The sequence below is a fragment of the Mobula hypostoma genome, chromosome 3 (genome assembly GCF_963921235.1).
Source record: "Mobula hypostoma chromosome 3, sMobHyp1.1, whole genome shotgun sequence".
NCBI classification, from domain to species: Eukaryota; Metazoa; Chordata; class Chondrichthyes; order Myliobatiformes; family Myliobatidae; genus Mobula; species Mobula hypostoma.
The window spans coordinates 104,146,013-104,159,336 of record NC_086099.1 but is presented as its reverse complement, the minus strand read 5'-3'; the positions used below and the strand labels follow the sequence as shown (position 1 = coordinate 104,159,336).

Genomic DNA, 13,324 nt, shown 5'->3' with positions numbered 1-13,324 from the left:
AGATACCCCCCTCCATTTTGCGGGTCGTGGCTATTGCCACGCTTGCACACATGAATAGCATAGCAATTGGTCAGTATTTCTTCCAGCTCCCCCGTAACAAAAAAATTATATATATAAAAAAATGAATATCACTATTCCCAGCTAGTATTCCTCAAATTTTAACCTTACTTGCCCTCCCTCATATAATTAATAATATATTTATATATTCATCCGCCTTTAAAAATCCAACAGGTCTATTCCTGGACGTAGTCTTCATCTTCAATCCATCTCTCTCCCCTGGGTTTGTTCTTGTATCTGGTGAATATTCAAAGAATCTCGCACAAACTCCTCCGCTTTCCGGTAATCGTCAAAAAATCTTTTTTCTCCGCCAGCCAAAAAAATCTTCAAGGTTGCAGGATAACGCAGTAAAAATTGATAACCATGATCCCATATGACTTTTTTCACTGGATCAAATTTCTTCCTTCTCTTCAAAAGCTTATAACTTATGTCAGGGTAGAAAAAAATTTTCTTCCCTTCTATCATCAATGGCCCTTTTCTATTCTTGGCAGCTTGGGCAGCTGCCTGTAGAATCCTTTCTTTGTCTTGAAATCTTAAGAGTTTTATTAAAACTGATAATGGATATTGGTCATCTTGTGGTCTTGGTCTTAGAGCTCTATGTACCCGCTCAATTTCAATTGATCAGTCTTCCTCTTTCATTTGCAAGGTTTTCGGGATTCATCTTTGAAAAGATTTTGTTGGATTATCTCCCTCTGTACCTTTTTTAAGACCAACAATTAATCGTCTACTAAAATTTTCCAACACGTCCACTTTCTCCAAGAGTCAATTTCTTTCCGTGTTCCAGACAAGCACATAATTTTCTGTTTTTTCCACTCTATCATTAATATGCTCCATTGTTCTTTTCGTCTTCTGAAGTTTCTTATCCATTTTATCCTGTCTTTTCATAGCTTTATCATAGCACATCTTCATGTCTCTAAGCTCTGTTCTTAATTTTCTTAGTTCAGCCGTTACTTGTAATAAAGCCTCTCTTATGTCTCCGTCATCTCCTTTACTTCCAGTCTCTTCCAGTTCTTCCTCCTCTTTTTCATCTGTATTCTCTGCGGAATCCAATTCTGACTCTGAGTCACTTTCAGTTGCAGTGGCCGTCGGTTCTTGTAGTTTGAGTTGTGTCGATTTGCGTATGCGTACTTCTTTGCGCATGCGCATTTCCGGCATCTTCTTCCAAGAGACTGCTACCGCCGCCATTGCTCCCGTTCTTCTACGCCAGAGATAAAATGCGTCTCCTCCGAAGGAGATCCAACCTAAATCCGAGGCTCCATCGCTGCAGTAGGCCCTTTTTTCTTCCCATCTCGCGGCGACTTCACAACAACAGACTTCTTCTGTTGCGGTTTACAAGGCATATCGTAAAGTAGTCTTACGAAGTTTATAAGTAGTTTTCGGAAAGTTTTATTAACTTTGCTTTGTTTAAACAGTACTTTGCTGATTTTTTACGGGAGAGCTGGATTTACACGTCTTAATCCCACGTCATCACGTGACGTCCCCGGTTTTAGTCCTTTTGAACTTGTGTTTGGGCATAGAGTTCGAGGACCTTTGGCCTTGTTGAAGGAACAGTGGATTAATAAACAGGTACACACTAATTTGCTAGATTATGTTTTAATATTTAAAGAAAGATTATATAAAGCTTGTAGCTTGGCAAAAGAAAATTTAAAATTGGCTCAAGAGAAGATGAAGACTTGGTATGATAAGGAAGCTAGAATGAGGTTCTTTAAGCCTGGAGGTAAACTGTTTGTTCTTTTCCTGGTGCAAACGAACCCATTACAAGCTAAATTTCATGGTCCTTATGAGATTAAATCTAAAGTTGTCATGGTCCGGTCCGTGAAGTCCACATTCCGGTTCATGGTCCAGTCCGTGGACTCAGGACTCCGAGTTTTCCAGCTGTCCTTTTTTTGAATTAATCATAGGCACCTGATTCCCATCTTTGGACTTGCAATATAAGTAGCCTTGGGATTGAGTGTGGGTTGCTGGTTTGTCTTGTCAGTCCCCTTTGGAGCAACCTGCTGATGGAAGGCTAGTGAAACCATTTGTGATCTCTAGGCTCTGGTTGGAGGACCACTGCTTCATGGAGCCTTGTTGGAGTAGTCTTTGCAGTATGGATTCAGCTGTTTCCTGGGCCAGCTGAGTGGCTGCAGCCACTCCGAGCTTGGTAGGGATCCGGCTGTTTCTGTAGCCAGCTGAGGTTGCTGGCCGAACTGAGACTTGGAGCCACCCCAGTGCTGAGATGGAACTGTCTGTTGTTCTTTGGTGTTTGTCTCTTCTTGTCCTTGCCTCTGTGGGGTAAGTCAGGCTGTCTTGCTGTTGCCCTGCGGGGGAACATGTCTTGTCTTTGCCTCTGTTGGATAAGTCTGGCTGTCCTGCTGTTACCCAACAGGTGGACCTGCCCCATCTTGGTGTGAAGATGAAGTTGAGTCCCGGCTTGTCGTAGGATAAGTCCTGGCTCTATGTCTATGTTCTGTCCTGTCTCATGTTAGTGTTGTGTTAAAGATGAGTCCTGGCTTGTCGAAGGATAAGTCCTGGCTCTGTGTTGATATTCAGTTCCCAGTCTGTCTCTCAGCTCCAGCCTCCGAGTTATCAGCCTCTGTATTTCAAGATGAGGATCCCACAGCCAAGCTCCAAGAACCCAGCCTCGAGGATCCCAAGCCAAGCTCAAGACCCAAGAACCCAAGCCTCGAGGATCCCAAGCCAAGCTCAAGACCCAAGACCCCAGCCTGCAGCCAAGCTCAAGACCCAAGACCTCAGCCTCAAGCCATGTCATGTCCTTGCCTGGTGCTGGGGTCTGAGCCCGAGGCAAGACCCAGGTTCTGGGTCCTTGTCCAGTCTCGGGCTCGGAGTCTGAGCCTTGTCTTGTCTCCAAGCTCAGGCCTCTAGACCCCAGCCCCGTCCTGTCCTGAAGCCATGTCATGTCCTTGCCTGGTTCTGGGGTCCGAGCCTGAGGCAAGACCCAGGTTCTGGGTCCTTGTCCAGTCTCGGGCTCGGAGTCCAAGCCTTGTCTCCTAATCCATGGTTCCTAGTCCTGGTCCCACTTTCCCTAGCCCAACTCTGTGTTCTTGTCCCTGCTCTTTGCCTGAATCCTGTCACGACCTTACTCTAGTCAAGTCCTGCTCCTTGTACTTCAGTGTCTGTGTCTTGCATTTGGGTCCCTTCCCAGCACCCAATGTGACAAAGGTAAATGATGTGGATTATGTGATAAAAACTCCAGATTGAAGAAAGACAACACAGCTGTATCATATAAATATGATAAAACTGCATTATGAGAGAGAAGCTGCTGCTATGACTGTTGTGATCAATAATGAGACTGATCTTGAAAAAACCTTAATGGATGATTCATCTGAAACTCATTTTAAACCCAACATTATTTCAGCCAGGATACCAAATCCAAAAATTCTAGAAAATATTGATGAAAAATTAGTTCATTTACAGCCAGAGCACGGAGAGCAGATGAAACAGTTAATTTTTAAATAGAGATTTATTTCCAGACATTCCTAAAAGAACCACCGTAGCTACACATGATGTAGATGTGGGAGATGCAAAACCGATAAAACAACATCTGTATCAAATGAACAGGGAAAAATGTGAACTTGCTGAGCAAGAAATTAAGTATATGTTAGAGAATGATATTATTAGACATTCTAATTCGAATTGGAGTTCACCGTGTGTTATGCTGCCTAAGCCAGACAATAGTACAGGTGTCCCCTGCTTTTTGAACGTTCGCTTTACGAAACCTCACTGTTATGAAAGACCTACATTAGTACCCTGTTTTTGCTTTCAGAAGGTGTTTTCACTGTTACAAAAAAAAAGCAGCGCGCGAAAAAAATCAGCGCGTGATAAAAGGCAGCATGCGCCCTGAGCGGCCGCTCTCCCCTGATTCGGAACGGCATTCTCGCCGGCATTGCTTAAACACGTGTCTGTGAGCAGCTGTTTTCAAGATGAGTTCTATGGTGTCGGAAAAGCCTAAAAGAGCTCGTAAGGGTGTTACACTTGGCCTAAAACTAGACATAATTAAGCATTTCAATCGTGGTAAACGAAGTAAGGAAGTAAGGACTAAGTGAGTTTGGCTTGTTGAAGCTGATGAAGATGATGATGAAGAGGTTTTGGCATCCCATGACCAAGAACTGATAGATGAAGAGCTGATGCAATTGAAAGAGGAAAGGACAACAATCAAAACTGAATGCAGTAGCGAAAGTGAAACAACTACATGAGATTTTTGCTGCAATGATAAAGTACGACTTTAATTTTGAAAGGGTAGGTAGGCTTAGGGGATATTTGCAAGATGGTTTGAATCCTTGCAAAGAGCTGTATGATAGAAAAATGTGTGAGGCTCAGCAGTCAAGCAAGCCTTCCACATCAGCCACAGCAGACGACGAACCTCGACCTTCGACATCAAGGCAGGCAGTCATAGGAGAAGGTGAGCTGCCTGCTCTAATGGAAACAGATGATGATGATATGACACCCCAGTGTCCCACCACCCCAACCCCCAGGCCACAGACAGATACCGATTTGCGAAGAATGTAGCGGTAGCCGGGAGGCACACAGCACATCTTTAAGAGAAAAGCCGAAATAAACATGCTAATTAATTAGGTGCTGCCCGACACGTAATTGTCGGCCCAGATCAGAGACGATGCAATCGGAAATTGTCACTGATCTGGGCTGACAATTACGTGCCGGACGGCACCTATTTATTTTGTTTTTTTTCTTAAAGATGTGCTGTGTGCCTCCCAGCTACTGCTGGACTCCTGCATGCTTCACGGATCGGTATCAGTCGGTGCCTGGAGGGTGGGGGCCACTGCACCACCCAACCTGTGACGACTCAGTCTAACACACCATCATCAGTGTGCTCGGCGCTGTTTTCCCAATTCCGGTAAGTGATATTACACTGTACATACATTATTTCTACTTTATATAGGCTGTGTATTTTTACGTGTTGTTTGGTATGATTTGGCAGCTTCATAGCTTAAAGGTTACTGGAGAGCGCTTGCACCGTGTTTTTGCCAACAGCGCATGCGTGAGTTTTTCTGCCGACAGCGCTTGCGTGAGATTTTCGCTACGGAGAACAGTGCAGTAATGAATGAGGAAAAGTATTTCTACTTTATATAGGCTGTGTATTTATCATATCATTCCTGCTCTTACTATATGTTACTGTTATTTTAGGTTTTATGTGTTATTTGGCATGATTTGGTAGGTTATTTTTGGGTCTACGAATCCTCAAAATTTTCCCATATAAATAAATGGTAATTGCTTCTTCGCTTTACGACATTTAGGCTTACGAACCATTTCATGGGAACGCTCTACCTTCGGATGGCGGGGGAAACCTATATTAGGTTTTGTACAGATTGCAGGAAGGTGAATGCTGTGACAAAAACTGATGCATATCCAATCCCTAGGGTAGATGATGGTGTGGATAAAGTTGGACAAGCCAACTTCCTTACAAAAATTGATTTGTTAAAAGGTTATTGGGGTGTTCCATTGACAGATAGAGGTCAAGAGATTTCAGCATTTGTAACCCCATCTGGGTTATATGAATATAATGTTCTTCCCTTTGGGATGAAGAATGCACCAGGTACTTTTCAGAGGATGATTAATAGTGTGATTCAGGGACTAAAAGATACAGATGCCTATATTGATGATCTGGTTACAGGAAATAATACATGGAAAGCACATATTACTGCGGTGGAGAAACTATTTGAGAGACTTTCAAAAGCTAACTTAACTATTAACTTAGCTGAAAGTGAATTTGGTCATGCCACTGTGACTTAAGGAAAAGGGTTAAGAAAATCAAACTCCAATTTAGTAACAGAGTTTAATGTTACAGGAGTACAATATTTTGATCACACATATTAAGGGTAAAGATAATGTGATCGCTGACTGTCTATCTAGATGTTAAATGTACAATGAAAAATTTTTTTTATGGAGTGGTATTTTAACATTTGTAGCATTCCTACTGTATATTAGTTTGTAAGGTGCTGAAAGATAAGACTGTATATATTGTGTATGTTGCAAATTTTATACTTTTGTATTTTTTTGTGTAAATTGTTAATTGTTAAAATTTTGTTCTTTAAGCGACCAAAATTTTTTTGGAGGGAGGTGTTACATACCTCAAGGAGATCTTGTGAGAATGATATAATGGTCTTTTGGAGGTCACCTGATGTAGTTTTCCTGCCGATGTGAGGTCACGTGATAGTTTTCCAGCTAGAACGTTAGTGTATCTCCGTTTCTGTTGTGTATTTGTTTTTATGACGCAGTTTCATTTTTAAAACGGAGTGTTACGTTCTGTTGCAAGGTACAATAGTGCTGGACTGGCAATTTTTGCCAGATGTGTTGATGTACCTTTTCCCAGCAGTATTGGAGAATGAAGACTTCATCGAAGTACAGGATATGAAGGATTAAAATAAGGCAGGAATGTTCAGCAGTTTAATAAATGATCGACCTTATTGAGTCTTCATTGAAGAAGTAGCGACCTGCATCGAAGGTAACTTTTGCCAAAAGAGAAAGGAAGTTCATGTGGGATTTGCTCTCTAGAAACTAAGGTCAGTTGTTTTAAGCCGTTTATTTCCTGCATCGTGATTCCTTTGGACAGAACCAACAGGAAAGTCGCGTCTATGAAGAAATCCTTCTCCAGAGAAGTCTCTCCCAATTGAACATATAAATCTGTTGGACTTTCGAATTTACCATTTTGTGGACTGTATCTGACTTTACCGCTTTAAGAACTGTTTTCACATTTAACGCTTTAGGAATCAGTACCGATTGACGATTTGTTGAACAGCCGCATAGCGGTTAACTTCCGGTTAAGGTTTTTGTTTTTTTTATTGTTTATCCGTGTTTAATAAATGTTTGGTTGTTTTTATATAACTTGTCTCGATTGATATTCATTGTTGCCAGTTATGTAACACTGTTCACTATATCAATGGTTCTTATCCTCTTGTACACTGCTATCAAGTCATCTCTCATCCTTCTTCTCCAAAGAGAAAAATCCTAGCTCGCTCCACCCTTCCTCATCAAACATGATCTCTGATCCAGTCATCATCCCCTCTGCAGCCTCTAAAGTTTCCGCACCCTCAGTATAATGAGGAAATCAGAAATGAACACAATACTCTGACTTCATCAATTTGTTTAGTCATTTCCTTGAAGAATTCAGTCAAGCTTGTGAGACATTACCTGTCCTTCACAAACCCATGCTGGCATTTCCTAATGAAGTCTATGCTGATCCCAAATGTAAATCCTGTCTCTAAGACTCCTCTCCAGTTATTTTCCCACCACTGATCTAAGATTCACTGGTCTAAAATTCCAACAGTTATGCTTTAACAAAGGAAAAAACATTTATCGCCCTCCAATCTTCTGGTACTACTCTTGTGACCAGTGAGGATGCAAAGATCATCACTAAAGGTGCAGCAACCTCTTCTCTTGCTCTTTTAGTAACCAGGGGTAAACCTCGTTCTGTCCCAGGGCCTCATCTATCCTAATGTTTCTCAAGAGTTCTAAACATCCTCTTTCTTAATGTCAACATGTCGCAGCATATTGGCCTGTTCTGTGATAACCTCACATCTGTGAAGGTCCCTCCCACTGGTGAATAGTGAAACAAAGTATTCATTGAGGTCTTCCCTTGCCTCCTTCAGGTTCATGTTTCCGCTTTTATCCCTGATCGGTCCTACATCAAGCTAGTCATCCTCCTGTTTTTCATTATAGTAAGCGTAGAATGCCTTGGATTTTTTTTTTTAATTAATCTTACTCAATAAGTCCTCATGTTCTTTTCTAGCTCTCCTAAATCCGTTCTTAATCTCCTCTTGGCTACCCTATAACTCTCAAGGTCCAATATTTCAGTTTCTGCTTTGATGTTAATTCCACAGTACAACCAGTGTGCCTATGTTAAGTTACAATGATAAGTGTGTCAATTGCCTTGACAAATTATTTTTGCTTTTCTCAACCATTCCAGAATTCAGTAACATTCTTACCGTGCAGTAGACTAATTGTCACTTTCTAATTGTGGGAGAGATTTCCAAACATCCACCTCTTGTGGCCCACCCTCCAGACCCAGACTCTGCAAAGAAATCATCCCTTAATCAAGACAATCTCTTAAACCCTGAAAGACCAATATCCTGTTTCCAAGGCAGGAGTCACAACTAGCCCAGTGTGATTTCACCAAAGATGGGCTCAGCAATTTAAACTTGGCAGCATTTAAGGTAAATATACAGAGAGTCATGAGGCAAACTTGAGCACAACCATATGGACACATAGTACATGGTGTTTATGATAATTATCCCTTAAAATTATGCCTGTTATGACATGGATCCAACCACGTCAATCTCTGAGGTGTATATGTTCTAACTCTCCAGAAATTCAGCAGCTGGCATGGTCTCTAAATATTCAGACCCACTCCACTAATTGGCAGCCACATTTTGGTGACAGGATTTTAATATTTAAAGTGCACTTGAACCAAGGTTCAGAGCTCAATCGTCAGCTGTACTTTGGATTCTTGTTGAGCATCCAGTTTAGAATCCCGTCTGCAGCTCAGTCTCGAATCATGTCTCGATTCCAGTCTCGGATATTCCAACATCGGGTCCTAATCATTCTCACTTAGGTCTATGGTCACACCCCATTTTCTTAATTCTACGTATCCCGTAACGGGTTAGAGAACCAGCAGAAATGGAAAAACACCTGGGGTCTGGTATTGCTATTTACTAAAGCTCGTTTATTAGTAACTATACAATACAGTAATAAAAATTCAGGTATATCAGACAGGTTAGCAATGATTATATATAAGTGTGGAAATAGTAGACCCAAGCTGCTTTGAGCTTAGGAGGCAATTGGATACAAACTTAAGATAATAGGTAGAGTTCAGTTCGTATTATTGAGTTGAGTAGTGTTGGAGAAAGAGGTGTTTAGTTCTCCAGGTAAGCTGATGCCATCAATCTTCTGCTGTCCTCCGAAATCCTTTAGATGTCACCAAAAGTGACCACAACAAGGGGACCGTCTTCTGTTATCAACCCAGTTGAGGGTTGGACACACTAATAACTTCCCACCACACTAATAACTTCCCACCAGTCACTCCCTTTTCGACACTGTGAGAGCCACTGATTGATTCTCCTGATCAATCGTCCAAAAACCCCACCTTTCTGTGGGCACAACAAAGCTCATCCAGTGTCCAAAACCATGTGTGTGTCTAACAACCAGCTGACCTTATGTTTATCTCTGCATGCTGAACACCAACTGTCCATCACAGAATGCCGCCCTCGGTTACCATGACGACTCACGAGCTGTTTGTTGCTCTCTCTCTCTCTCTCTCTAAGTCAGTCACACACTCTCTCTCTCTCTTTAAAGGTACAGTGCATACGGGATAATTCAGGATCCCGTCACAAGTCATACAAGACATTGGATTTAAACAGACTCTCTAAAATCCCACTGACATTGTGTAGATTTGGCCCTGAACCCATTGCTCTTTAGTTAGTTCATTTATTAAATGGAGACACTCAGGACTATATACTGAAGATTCAAAAGCACTGACAGCAAATTCTTCATGAAAATATAATTTATTTTAACTTCTCAAATACATCTGTGGAATGCTCAAAAATTCATTCACATATATCATATGTCCAGATTACATGGATGACAAACAGAATCCAATCCAATAAAAGTTCCCTCAAGGGAAAATATTTCTATCACCATATAGACCATAGACCATGAGACCATAAGGTCTATACGGTGATAGAAATATTTCACCCTAAGGACTTATACTGACTCTATAGACTTTATGCTCATTTAAAAGTCTCATTTCTTGCAGTGATTATCAGTCTATTAGCAGCAATACCTTCTAAAATGTAGGTATTTCACATAAAAATTACATCTGCGGAGCATTTACTTCAACACATTTTGGATGGATCCTAAAATCTGACACTGTGACCAGTGTTGCAGTAAAATGGCATCAAGTGATTTTCAAGCATTTGTTCTAGTATTTCAACATAAGAATGTTTTGCTCAAATTAGAACAAACACATTTGATCAAAAGTATTTCCATCTAGTATATCACTGATTCTGAACAGCATTTAAGCAGGAAAGGGGAAGGTGAAACATTGAAATAAGAAAGGGGAAGGTAGGAGTGGGAGTTTTTGTGAACAATCCCATGGGTCCTCCTGCTTTAATTTCAGGTATGAGAGAGAGCACAGTCCACCACCCCATTGCTGGCTTCCCTTGTGGCCTGAGATCATTTTAACACTGTTGTCTTGGAAATTAATCAACAGAGTTATTTTTTCTTCACCATCATCTCCCAACCTCACAGCTAAAATTAAGTCTTAGCAAATGACTTCAGACTCATTTACACTTTTCCACAGGTTTACAGATCACAGAATTTACTTTAATTACCATAAATGGCACAAGAAACATTGGATTTGCACAAAGCTTAACACAAACATCAGATGGAATCATCAAATGTTAACAGATAGCATGGCAGGGTATAAGCATGTCCCGTGACAGGGAGGAACAGCAAGATCAATCTCAGAAGACAATGAAGAGGAGACACTGGATGGTGATATCACAGAGTCAACACCCAGGGCTGAGCTTCCATCATTCCCCATCGGATAATCCAGAGATGGAATTGATTCCCTCATTTTGCAGCTTCAGTTTTTTGATTAGTATCATTTCCCACCTGTAAAATAATTGAATAAATTGTATCATTACCCACAGTAATTCTATCATTACCCACATATAGCGGCTAAAGCAACAAAATTAAAAGAATTTTCAAACTGACTTTCCACAAAAAAGATGCCTTGGAAACTTGTTCACACCTCATTGATATCGCAAAAGGCATTAACCAAAATGCATCATACTCTGTTTAAGTTCATTTCTAAATTCGCCCAGAGGTACACTATGCAAGCATATACCAAGGCGTTAGCTTTTGTACCAAGGTAATGGCACTAATAACTATCTTGGGATTAACATTACTATTGTACCTGGCATCAACAGTTCATTATCTACTATATTGATCTGAGTTGAGTCACCTGTAAACACACATTTTTCATCCTAGCAAGGCAAAAATCTAGAGCAGGGATTTGCAACCTATCTTATACCATGGACCAATATCATTAAGCCAGGGATCCGTGGACCCCATATTGGGAACCCCTGTACTAGAGAGTAAACACTATCTGTAGCTCCAACAGCAAGATGCTGGAGACCACCAGAACAAAGCATTATCTGTAACTGGCACCACAATGGCTTATCCCCTCAACCATTCCTAATCTATGGCTGCAACCTATGGAAGAATCAGTATTTAATATTTTATACCAAACATCTCTGGTTAAAATAAAAATCATTCTTCATTCATTGATTTCACCTGGGATGTAAAAGGTATGATAATTGGTACCAGCCATCACTTCTTCAATTGATAGCTTTATAGTGACGCAATCTCTACTTCCTTGTCCCTACCACAATTGTGAGAGGCTCAGCTCTCTCAGCAAACATGGTGAAAGGGTTTGCTGTCATTCCAGGTTACGGAATGTCCTCCACTATGAAGGGCCAGACTCAAACAGCAAAAATAATTCACTACATCTACGTTCCTCGACAGGTAAAGTCTGAATCTTGGCAAATGCCACACACTGACCTTTCATGGTTATTATAAGAGCCTGCCACCACTTGGCATCAGGATCCACACACACCTTCTTCTCATTTTTCAGGGTGACTCTGTGAAAACAAAGTGTCATTCAAATTTAATTCGCAGAAATAGTATGTCTCCTCCTAAAGTGCACAATTTATTAAATAAACATCATCGAAAGAATAAAGTTAAAGGTGATAGTCTGACTCATTTACTCACATTATCTCTGCACTCGGGCAGTGGGATCCTTTGGGAATGTATTTCAAGCTCCTGATGGACGTCGGATGAATAATATCAAAGCTGGTCTGAATGCAATGGCACCGTCCTTGTGCTCCTGGGATCGGAACACCTGAGGAAAGATTATATTCACTCAGATTTCATTGTTGCTTCAAGGAGAACAAAGCCTGTAAAACTTGCTGATACTCCTCTAGTGTTTTTGTTTCATCAAAGCATCACCAGAGATGAGCTTGCACATTCCACTCGCAAATATTGCAAAAACTTTCATTAGTATGAAATTTTTCTCCTGAAACTTAATTAGAAGCTTAAATAAAAAGACTAAAGAACAGCTTTGGCACAAAAGCAATACAACTACTGGTTGACCATAGTTCACTAATGAATTTCTTTCCAACTCTGCAGTCTAGCTGCGTGAATTATTCTGATATAAATCTAATGCAGATAGGATTTACAGTTTAAATATTCTTCACTTAAATTACTTTCTACATTGTTGACAGAACATGAACCACAAAATATGAGCTTCACTTGTACAACAGTTTAATTAAGAAAATAACATAAATTTAGACATTTCAACGTACCCTGTGCAGCAATGGCACACAGAAGGAGGATGAGGATGGTTACAGTGGCTGTTCTGTCCATCTTCCACTTGGTACTGCAGAAGGATCTTCTGTTCAATACAGCTGTTCTCTGCTGAATCGCCTTACACTCAGACATCCAGTGAGCTCCTATTTATGGGAATTCTCTTCTCTCATTTGCATAATCTCTTGCAGGGAATTCTGCCAAACACTGACGTCCTGAAGTAGGGAATTTCCTTGGTCCAAATTCAGATCTACTTTCACTTCTGTACCTTACATTTCAGCATATGTGTGGTTTAGAACTGCAGTTAGATTATCTATCGATATAGATGTTGATTCTGTTATGCACAATATGAAAAATGTATAATTCACTTTTTGCACAGTAAGTGGTGTAAAATGAACCAACCGTTTCCTTCCATGCTCCAAAAATCCGGCTTTACTTCTCACAGGCTTGGAAATTCTGCAGATCAGGAGAACATACTGACCGCAAAATGGAATTTATACCTGTGATTTCCAGGAAATTGCTCCCCCATTCATAATCTGCACATTACAGCATGTATCTGTGCATCTTAATGCTGCAGATTTGGAAATGCACAGGTATTTCCAATATTGGATACAATCCACACTTTCTGCGAAGAATCAGCATGTTGCTGCATTGGTCCTAGATGTAGAATCATTCTTACTTCTTATCCATCCTCAGTGTTCACATTTTGAATGTTTGCTCTGCCTGCTTCACTCAGTTGCCACAGAGCAAACAGTCATTTCCTCACCCCACCCCCAAGTCTGCAAATCCCAGAGCATGCTCCACACTACAGAACTCATTGTACCTACAGTATGCCCTCTTCTTCCAGAATCTCTTTGCCACCAAGCTCTGCCTGAAGCCTTTT

The 13,324-nt window shown here is 40.8% G+C and overlaps 1 protein-coding gene across 1 annotated transcript; it reads right to left on the bottom strand.

Annotated features, from left to right (window-relative positions):
- Positions 1 to 9,604: 9,604 nt before the first annotated feature.
- On the bottom strand, positions 9,605 to 12,547 carry LOC134343500 (interleukin-8-like). Its single transcript, XM_063042220.1, has 4 exons — positions 12,441 to 12,547; positions 11,848 to 11,977; positions 11,638 to 11,717; positions 9,605 to 10,686 (listed from the first exon to the last, which is right to left on the bottom strand). The coding sequence occupies exons 1-4, from the start codon at positions 12,499 to 12,501 to the stop codon at positions 10,676 to 10,678; spliced, it is 282 nt and encodes a 93-aa protein (XP_062898290.1). The 5' UTR covers positions 12,502 to 12,547; the 3' UTR covers positions 9,605 to 10,675.
- Positions 12,548 to 13,324: the final 777 nt, after the last annotated feature.